Source organism: Thamnophis sirtalis, unplaced genomic scaffold, assembly GCF_051295495.1.
Source record: "Thamnophis sirtalis isolate CommonGarterSnake01/CBP01778 unplaced genomic scaffold, rThaSir2_p1.2 scaffold_6, whole genome shotgun sequence".
NCBI classification, from domain to species: Eukaryota; Metazoa; Chordata; class Lepidosauria; order Squamata; family Natricidae; genus Thamnophis; species Thamnophis sirtalis.
Genome location: NW_028261386.1, coordinates 69,330,893 through 69,342,070, shown reverse-complemented (window position 1 = coordinate 69,342,070; position 11,178 = coordinate 69,330,893). Strand labels below are relative to the sequence as shown.

The 11,178-nt window shown below is 38.7% G+C and overlaps 1 protein-coding gene across 1 annotated transcript; it reads left to right on the top strand.

Moving 5' to 3' along the window:
• The first annotated feature begins 259 nt into the window (after window positions 1-259).
• On the top strand, window positions 260-10,699 carry NTPCR (nucleoside-triphosphatase, cancer-related). Its single transcript, XM_014057364.2, has 5 exons — window positions 260-404; window positions 3,001-3,163; window positions 3,887-3,983; window positions 5,838-6,047; window positions 9,432-10,699. The coding sequence occupies exons 1-5, from the start codon at window positions 371-373 to the stop codon at window positions 9,498-9,500; spliced, it is 573 nt and encodes a 190-aa protein (XP_013912839.1). The 5' UTR covers window positions 260-370; the 3' UTR covers window positions 9,501-10,699.
• Window positions 10,700-11,178: the final 479 nt, after the last annotated feature.

The following is an 11,178-nucleotide window of genomic DNA, read 5'->3' as shown; positions in this document are numbered from 1 at the left end:
AACAGAATTTACTCCCTCCATCCTCCAGATCAGGGGTCTCCGACCTTGGCAACTTTAAGACTTGTGGACTTCAATTCCCAGAATTCCTCAGGTAGCAAAGCTGACTAAGGAATTCTGGGAGTTGAAGTCCACAAGTTTTAAAGTTGCCAAGGTAGGAGACCTCTGCTCCAAAATCTCTGAAAAACTGCTCTCGGGAAACGGAGAAAGATTGCAAAAGAAAAAAGCAGAAAAGGCTACAGCAGCTGCACCACTGTTTTTCTTCTCCGCCCCCAAGCGGCTGAAGGAAAAGAAAAGGGGGGAAAAGAGCCAGGGCCACTATCTTCTCCCCCTCCCGCGCAGGGCTCTCTTTCTCTCGGATCGTCTGGCCAACATGGCCACGCACGTTTTTCTCACGGGACCCCCAGGTAACTCCTTCCCCCCCCCCCCACGGCAACGCAGGAAATAGAGGGCAAGCACACGGCCCATAGCGGGGAAGAACTAGCGGGGAAGAGCTGGGAGAGAACGAGAGGCCTTTCCGGGGCCGCCAGGTTTTGCTTCGGCACGCGGCCAACTAGGACTCGTGCAAGAGCAAGTCGGGGGTCCCGGAGAAGAGCCGGCAAGACACGCTTGCAGATTCGCTTTCGCAACGCCTTATTTCCGGCTATGGGTGGGTGGAGAGAAGGAGAGGTTTTCTTCCGAGTTAATGTGCATCGGACGATCAGTTTGTCCTTTTGCTCCCGATGCGATTGGGAGCCGCATCAATCCCTACCTCCTTTTGTAGATCAGACTGCGGTGTTGCGCCCAATTTATGCCCCCCCTCCCCACGGAAACACGGTGGAGCTTATTTTTGGAGTGAATGAGATATACATGGCGGGCCCACAGCGCCATTTCTTATTAGTTACTTGCAGATCACTTGTCCCTGGAATAGATTCCTGAAAGTCTTCAAGTAGATTTTCAAGAAGACTGGACTTCCATTTGTCAGAAATGGTGTAGGGTCTCCTGGGGGGGGATTGGACTAGATGACCATTAAGGTCCATTCCAACTCTTAATCTGTTAATATTCATCCACAGTGCAACGACTGTACACTATAGAAGCAGTGGTCTCTCTCTTTCTATATATTGATAAGATTATACAGAATTACAGACTTCGGATGGAGTGGATATTATATTAATAAGAATAGGCTTTTATTGGGTAGTGTTCTGCAGGAAGTGGGAGTTAAGATGAAATCCCTTCTTAATTCCATCTGGAGAAGATCTTGACAGAGATAGCAGCTGCAAAAATCTCTGGAAGATGTTGTATTTCTGTGGCTGGCCTTCAGAAATTGATCCATGGGAATGCCTGGCCAAAATGGCAGTGGATTTCTCTTCAGTATTCTGTAACTCAGTTCACTGCTTGAAGAGAGGCTCAAGTGTGAAAATGAGTCTCCAATTCCCAGTATTAACAACACACCCTTCATTGATGCAAAGGAGGAATGCTCCCCTCCCTTCCAGTAATATAGGATCTGCCACTATCTTGTGTGTTTATTTATTCATGTACAAGTCCTTACTTTGAGTATCTTGTAATGTGGAACAGGTATATTTTGACATAGGAGTTAAAGTGTTGGACTAGGGTTGATTTGAGTATTCAAATCTAGCTTCACTAGGGAAGATGGGCTAGCTGTTCTTCCCCACCACCCATTTCGCAAGGTTATGTACCAATGAAATAGAAGGAGGGTCCCTTTATGTATATCCTTGCTTTGAGGTCCTAGAAAAAAGATAAGATAAAACTCAATCAGGAACGGAATAAAGCAGGACATATCTGAATAAGCAGGGAAATGATATGATTAATACAATTAATTATAAAAGAAGGGGTGAGAATGGCATTTGCTGGCAGCAAACACAACTGCTGTTCTCAATACAGTTGCAGAGGAAAAGTGCTTTTCTCTTGAATTGATGTGTGGGGAGAGCTTACTCCCATTTCACATTCCTACATGGACAAGTAACTGGAGGCTGAGGTTCTTTTTAAGCCTGCTGCCTGGTATTGTCTGGTACACTCTGGCTGATAAAGAATCAAGCCTGGCTTTCTGAATAGAGTAAGGGATTAAGATAAAGGAACTAGAAGGCTCTTAAATTTCCTTTAAAAAGGAGTATTTTGGAGAGCGATTTAGAGGTAATGAAGAACAAGGCCCATGACAATATTTTTGTGGACCAATCAGGCAATAAGTACTAGGGTTTCAGATCTGACCTGCAAGATGTCAACAAAAAGATACAGAAAACAGTTCTTCGCTGCAATCAACTGGTCTTCTGGAGTTTTGCAGAGCAGATCTGGTAGTCCTAATTAGTACCAGCTACGAAAAATTAGTGGAGAGAGACTTTAGAATTATAGAACATTTTGAGAGGAGAAAGCTAGTTGGACCTTCTACTCTATGACAGCCTTTGTATGATATATCTGATCCCTTTCTCTAATAAATGACTCGCCTCCATGGACTGAAAGCACATAAATTGAAATAACTCAGCAATGTTGTCTCTTTCTAGTTGGTGGCTTTCACTTCTTTCCCAGTTCCTTGTTTTTTTGCCAGAGAAATTGCAGTGACATCTCCATATGTCCCTGCTGTTTTTCACACACACATTCACAGATAGTAAACCTGGGTGGGGAAGTAAAAACCAAACTAACTCCAGATAAGGGATGTTTGTAGACATCCAATTTTTGTAGTGTTTGTAATTCAGATGGGGAAAAGATTGATTAACTACCGCAATAAGCTGTTTGGACAATAGTTCAAAGATCTTAAGGGCTATAATCAACCCTCTTAGAATTAATCAGTTTTCCTGTTCACATGGCATTTTGCCCCCAACACATTTAACTATGTTATGTGAATGGGGTTCATATTTTGTGGCATTAGGAGAGCAAAAGATTTACAGTATGAATGACAACGCTGAATTGGTCAGGTAAAAACAAGGAGTCAAATAGTCCTAAAATAATATTTGCTTTGTTTTATATACATACAATTGAAAGAGAGGCTTAACAAAATGCTTTTTGCTGTAGGAATTGGAAAAACAACATTGATTCGGAAAGCTGCTGAAATTTTGAAATCATCTGGTTTCCCCATTGATGGATTTTACACAGAGGAAGTGAGAGAAAGTGGCCGGAGGACAGGGTTTGATGTTGTCACTCTGAATGGAAAAAGAGGAATTTTATCTAGAGTTGGGTAATGAACTTCTAAAATATATTTTCTGGCACTATTTTTTAAAAAAAATCCTCAGTGGAATGGTTATGTAAGGCCATTGTGGTTCACAAATATGAAGAGCAGAAATTTCTGAAACGGCAGATAAGATTGTAAAATTATCATTTGGTGACTATTAGGGTAATACTAAAGTTGGTCTTAATTTATGGGTAAGAAATTAGCCCATAACTGAATACTGTGTAAACTTTTGTGATATGTAGGAGGGACATACTTAGCAGCACCCCATAATAATGTGCAGTGATAATTGCTGAAGAAATCAGCAAAATTGTCTCAATTAAAAATTATGTTATATTTTTTAGAACATTTGTAAGGACAGTAGGCAGTCCTCACTCTGAACTATCACCTCAAGGCTATTATGTCTCTGAATACTATTTGCTCCTTCCAACTGCATTTTATGGCTCTGTTTTTATATTTGATTACATAGATTGGGATGTTAGCAGTCATTTCACTTAAGAAAGGTGAGGAAACATTAGAAGGAGAAGGGGCATGGCAACGAGATTGGAAGCTCTAATACTAACATAATTAAAACCATATGTATAAATATATCTCATATTGTTTTATTGTCTATTTTTCCCCTGAAGAACATTACTGTGTTTTGAAACATACAAGGTTTTTGATTTGCTCATAGTTTTGATTCTCTATACTTGGTCAGATAAATATTTGGCTGTATGTATTTTCTTTATATAGCTCTGGTCATTCAGCAGCAAGGCATGAATATCGAGTTGGCCAATATGTTGTAGATCTAGCTTCATTTGAACAGTTGGCTCTTCCTTTGTTGAGAAACGTAAGTTACATAGTAGAACTGTATGTTTTCTTGAATAATGTACGCATTTTCATGAAAATGCATAGGCTATATTTTATGGGGCTTTAAATTTGCATGTAAAAGTGGTGGGCCTCAAAATAGTGTGATCACGCTTATTCTTGGAGGTTTTCATTTCACACGTTTGCAGATGTTTATTAACTGAACTTTGCAATCATGAATTTAAAGACTTGTAAATGAACATGTTTATTTCTCTCATGGTAATGCAAGAGACATAGCAAGGTGGTCTCGTAAGTAAGATACATTACAGAAAATAAGTGCCAATATGGCCCTTGGCTGGCCTTTAGCAGCTGTTGTTTCCAGTGTAGATTTACACATATTGATGCAAATAGTACTTCAGCTATATAGTTTACTGTCTTGTCATAGATAAATACTTTAAAGGTAACTCAGACTACTTCCAAATTATTTGAATCTCAAATATATAGAAATATCTCTTGATAATAACTAAGTATTTGAATCCAGCTTAGTAGCAACACTTTGATAATTTTGGCTGTTTTTGAAAAGCAAAACAGCAATGGTTTTTGTTCATATTTGAGTGGGTAGAAATGACCTAAATGGAGAAGTTGAAAAAAGTCCCAGAAAGCGGCAGTGACAAACTTCTTCTGTCTTGTTGCAAAGAAAAACACACGGTTATGTTCATGAAGTCACTCAGAATGAGGTAGATTTGTCTTAAAATGTCAGACCTTCAAAGCAGGTCAGTTCAAGAAAGAGACACCATAGGAACTACTGGAACTCTATTGTTTTAGAGAAAAATAACAGACTGGTAACATTTCCTCAGCTTATACCAGAATTAAAGCCAGATTATTTTGTGCCTTTTTCTTATGCTTTTTCCCTTTTCAGGCCTATCTTGTTGTTTACTTTCTCTTTTCTTATCTTTTATCAATTGTGGCAACAGTTCTTGTATTCCTTCATTAATTTTAGCTTTCCATATAGAGGGTGGGGGGGAATTCAGCAAGACATAAAACCAATTGATTTTCCATTAGCTTTTGCCTGAAAGGATCAAGGGGGGCATGATAACTGTCTTCCAGTACTTGAGGGACTGTTATAGAGAAGAGTGGAACAACATATTCTCCAAAGCACAGTGGGGCAGGACAAGAAGCAATGGATGGTAGCTTGTTAAAGAGAGATCCAACCTGGAAATAAGGAGACTTTTTCTGACAGAACAATTAATGGAATAGCTTGCCTATGAAATTGTGAGAGCTCCATCATTGGAAGTTTTCAAAAATAGACTGGACAACCATTAGACTGAGATGTTATAAGGTCTCCTTGAGCAGGGGTTGAACTAGAAGACCATTGAGGTACCTTCCAATCCTAAGATTCTCTGTTTTCATGTTTTGTTTTTTTAAAAAAAATAGTTACAGAGATCGGAGTGGGGAATCTGTGATCTTCAGATGTTGAAGAACAGACACTCCAAACATTCCTTACCAATGTGCATAATAAGTGGAACTGCAGGGAATGTGGTACTGTAAGGTACAAGTCCGTCATACACCACATCAGACACAGAGCCAATTTTGAATATGGAACTTGGTCATTAAACTGCCCTTTTATTGGACTGATGGTCTTTCAAAATGTATGACTATCGTGTAAAATATTTTTGTAAGAAACAGTTATCTTGAATTTTTTCTCTGAAGGTCAGAGTATATTTTGTCTTGCAGCTCTCACTGAAAATTTCTTTTGTCCTGCTGCCTCTGAGCTGGAGCCCTAAGAACAAGAGGCATCAGATAATGTATCCCTCATATAAATTGTGATTTAAATCATGTAAAAATACTTTGCATTTTGCCACTAAGTGTTTTTATACCATACATGTTTTTCTCATAGACTGATTTTGACAGCAGTTCAGTGAAAAAGGTATGCATAATTGATGAGATTGGTAAAATGGAGCTCTTCAGCCAGACATTTATTCAAGCTGTCCAACAAATTTTGAATGGATCCGGGACTGTGATACTTGGAACAATCCCAGTGCCTAAAGGAAAGCCTTTGAGACTTGTGGAAGAGATCAGAAATAGAAAAGAGGTGAAAGTCTTCAGTGTAAGTCACAGACAGATACACTGAGAAAGTCTGTTTTTATTGGCATGCAATGGTCTGACATCTTATTTAACATTTGTTTGGAACAATTCCCTTTGAAAAAACAGGTGCTTGCTTCTACTGGAAATAAAGTTGATTCTGTGGTAGATTTCTTTCAGCTCTCATGCCTGGGCTTCAGCTGCACCCGTCCTTAGATACGAAATTTAAAGTGCATCCTGTTCATCTCCCCCCTACATAGAACGTATAAAGAAGTCAAAGTATTCATTTTAAATGGCTGCAAATAGATTCATTCATTGAGCTTATATACCAATCTATTTTCAAAAGTCTAAACACAACTTTCTCTGAGATGCTTCTAAATGTGGTACTGTAAAATGTGATTTCAGAAATTTCGCAGATAAACAGCAGTAGTCAAGGGACTTTCCTAATGTGCATTGTGACCAGCTCAGGAGAGGGAAAACAAATGCATTGCAGAGAATATGGAGATGTTTTAGAAAAAAATACTATTTCCGTGAAAATAAGACCTCCCCAATCGGGCTTTTGAGCGCATACACTAAAATAAGCCCTCCCCCAAAATAAGCCATCCCCCAAAATATTTAAATGCATACGCAGCCAGTCCCCACCATTTCCTGTGGAGGGAAGGGGGAACATGCCCCACGCGCCTCACATGCACGCGGAATGGCCTTGCGGAGGCTGCTCCCACAAACCCTAGGTACCACGCCCCTTCTCTTAGTGGCAGATGCAAAAAGAGCAGCAGCCCAGTGGCACTAGGACTGGCAAGAGTGTGCTGGAAACAGAAACAGAACTTCTGGCCCTCTCTGGATCAGCTGATCTGCGGGCCGAGGTTAAGACATCTCCAAAATTAAGGCCAAATGCTTATTCCGGGGGTCAAAAGAAACTAAGCATTCCATTATCACTAATATTCTTGCCAGTAGTAGTGATACAGCCTAATATTAATGAGTTTCATTTATGAATATGTCCTTGTATTATATTTGTTATTGCAATATTAATACTAAACCCTGGAAATTCAGCTTCCATATGGTTAGATTCCAAGTATCTGGAAAATGCAAAACACAACTTCAGTGGCCATTCCAGCAACTTTGGCAGAAATCAAGTTCTCTTGCCCCACATTTATCTCAATGGAATCTGAGGTAAAGGTAGTGAATTTAATATTTAGTAACATTGCTTATTCTTGTGAACTTTTAACTACCGGTAAGTTCCGTAGGTAATGAATTATTGACAAAGCTTGCATATGACTCCATGTGTGCGCTGGAGAATCTGCCGCCTGCACCACTGGAGTGCTGGTTATTGAAACTTCCTCTATTGGAGGAAAAGATAAAAGTGTAATGAATAGGCCTGCCTGTGCTTTGAAAATGGTTCAAAAGACAAGCCTTACGCTGAACAGGATCATAGTGCCTCCCTGCTGTTCTTTAAAGTAAGGACACCTTTTATTCCCCAGGCTCAAGTCTTCAGTTGAGTATTTAACTTTATTTTCATAGTGATACTTCTATTCAGGATCATGCAGAAGGGTGCTGGGACTTTGCTTTTCAAGGTGCTCACTACAAATCATTTTTTTGAAATAGTCCTAATAAAGAATATACTTTTTTTCCCTCTTAAAAAATTTCCCAGGGGACGGGGGTAGGGGAAATGCTATTGGGAGCCAGCACCAGACCTTAGGAGTTGAAGTTTTTAGGTTTTGATGGCATGTTCTATTTTATGACTTGTTATTATATATTATTATATATTATTATATATTTTATACACATATATAATATTATATTTTATAAATATGTATGTATGTATGTATGCATGCATGCATGCATGCATGCATGTATGTATGTATGTATGTATGTATGTATGTATGTATGTATTGTGTCACAACCCCTGGTATGCCCAAATATGGGAGGGAGCATACTGCTTTCCTTTTCTATCTATCGGCTCACTCTGGGAGCCACCCAGGCAGAAAGCCTTTTTTTTTAAAATGTTGCCTTGTTACAATTATGTTGCAATTGTGGCTTAGTGGCTAATATAACTGCCTAATATGTAATACAGCCCAGGTTCGATTCCCAGTAAGGGTACGGCTAGCTGATGAGAGCTAAATAGCTTGAAATAGATCTATACTAGTCTTCCATTTTTATTTATCAGCACAATTGCAATATATATATTTTCACTCTTGGTCAACTTAAGTCAGTCTCATGTTTCTTTGTTTTTAGTGCCTAGAACAAAATGTCGCATTCTTTTAAATGAAATCTCATCAAACCAGAAGTACCAGACATAAAATCAATGCAGGAAAATGCCCAAGATGTTGTTCATTCATTTAGGTCAATTTATTTTGATACAAGCTTCAAGGACTATAGATTTATAGTCCTGTTTCTTCCCCCCCCCCAACCTTATTCCTTCTCGTTTTTAGATACCCCAGAAAAACAACGCCCTCAGTGAGTCCATGGGCTGATTCTGTTTCCCATCCTGATGTTTCCTCCCCCGTTTGTCTAATTTAACTCCTGCTAATTTAGCTCCAGCATTCTTGGAATACTGGCACTTATTAATTTCAGTGTAAATATATGGGCTATAAATTGTTTCACCCTTTGGAAATATTTTTTGGGGGGGACAAGTTCTTTTCAGAGCCCTACATTTATACTAAAAGCATGACATCCTGTGTATAAATCTTGTATACTTTTTACTGGTGATATGCAATCTATTCCCCTGCATGTTTGTATATTTTTTACATCTGCAGTACTAACCACAACCTATTTAATCTGTATGGGTTCTTTATCAGTAGAAAGCAAATAACTTTAGGGAAAAGTCAGAATCCAAAGGACTATTCCCTCCTAATATGGTAATAAAGGAATTCTTATATATTATAGCAGGAGTGTCAAACTGGATTTCTTCGAGGGGCCAGATCAGCATTGTAGTTCTTTGTGGGCCAGCCAGAAAGTTGGGGGGGAAGGAGACAGGACGTCTGCCTCCTACAGGGCATTGGGTGGGGGCAGGCATAGCCCCTGCGTTCCCTGTTTTCTCCCTGGATGGCCTCCTGCAGCACTCTGCTGGCCAAAAACGGGGAATGGGAGGTTTGTGTGTGCGTGTGCGTGTGCGTGTCCCTGTTTTGGCTGCCAGAGACATCACAGGTTGATCCTTTCCTATTTCCAGGCTGGATCTGCGGGCCAGATTTAAGCACCTTGAGTTTGATACCCCTGTATTATAATTAAAAACAATAACAACTAGCTGATAAATGGACAATTCTTAGTTTGTTCTTAGGGATTAGGGACATAAAAAATTAGGGACACATAAAAAGTCTTCATAAATATTTCCACTTTCTAAGACATGCATTTTGGTTACTTTAAATAAATGAAAACTAATATTAATCCATATTTTATGTGAATTCTGTTTTAGATTACGAGGGAGAATCGAGATAACATTTTGCAAGAAGTTGTGACAGCTGTGGAGAACTGCCTAAAATGAGATGTTTGTCTTCATATCCCATCTTCTGCTGCTTATAGTTTGATGTTATTTTCATTAATATCTACAGCTTAATTAACTTGGAATAGGCTGTAGGTGTTCTTGTTTTACGTGTGTTTTCTGAGGTTGATTTCTGAATCAGAATTAATTTGTTCAGGAAAATAAATGCACAATACACAAGCACAGCTACACATTCACCAACATAATGATTAGCTTCATCCTAATACTGAGAATCTGGTCTTTAAACTGATACCTTATTTTAATTGATGTTAATACTGAACATTTTGGAACAATATGCTGTGGTTCAGTCTATCTTTGATCAGATACTTTTTCACTTTTAGCACTACATTGTAGAAGGAAGGCTTTTCCATGATGTGAAAACTTTTCAGATTCTTAACAGCTATTCTTCCACCCTCTTTCACTCACCCAGGGTCTTATGCAGTATATACGTATATTATGGGGTATATAAGTATATTATGCATGGAACATTTTTCAGGAATACTGTAAGTAAAAAAAGGGTAGGCATGGAAAACTAGAAAAGGGGAGATCTCTCAAATGCCAATGAATTTTGTTTAATTTACAAAACTCTTGAGTTCTTTTAGAAATTTGTCAAGGCATAGGTAAAGCATTTTGATTACTAGTTATTAGCTTTTACACCGTTTGAAAAATACTTTCCAACCACACACATGCACACGCACACACGATGTTGGTGAAATCAGATTTTCCAAAATCCCTTTATCCCTTCATTTGTTTGTTCATTCATTCAGCTCTTAACTTCTAAACATTTATCAAATATTTTCTAGCTATTTATTACTATGTGGAACATATTTCTCTTGTGAATAATTTTTATTTCTCTACTTCAGCTTGACATTTGAGGCATCAGGTTAAATTGCTGTTGTGCTCAGTAACATGTAACATTTTTTAAATTTTTCATTTGCACCTTTTTCTGTTAATAAAGGAGCTATAAATTACTGTGACACAACATGCATCCCACAAGACCTCTGAATGGTGTTCAAGCAAATCACTTTAGCATATCATGAAAGCTAAATTCCCAGCCAGGTGCACATGTTTTTATACGCTGCAATGTTTTTTTTGGCGCCAGCAAAAAAATGTAAAGATACTCAGCCACTTTTCTTTTGGAATGTGAAATGTAACATATGTTCAATTAAAGCATTCCTTAGTTAAAGGAATGTAGAATCACACATTGTTTTCAAAGCTATTTATTTAGATAGCAGATGTAGTTAGACCACGATAACAAAAATCCATTAGGTGAACTTTTTCTTCCATGAGGCTACAGCTGAGATCCCTAAACCATTTTGAACTCTGAATATTTGGAAATGTGTGAATTTCTGGTCACACCACTACAGATGTCTGCAGTGGGGGAGCTGCATAGTTACAAAAGGCTAGTAGCTTGGCAAAGAAACTTATACTATACTAAGGTGTTAATCTATTTTATACAACCGAGCCCAACCTTTCATTCCACTGACAGACGTCTGGAGAAGCTTTTATAAAGATGCATACAAAAATTAAGTTCCCAGGCTTGGTCTGTCCTCTGTGTCTCCCTCTCTCGCTTTATATATGTGTGTGCGCGCACACATCCATCCATTCATCCTATAAGCAACATGGAGAACATATATGAAATGGTTGCTCCCTTTTCAGTCTCAAACGTATCAGGCAGGAA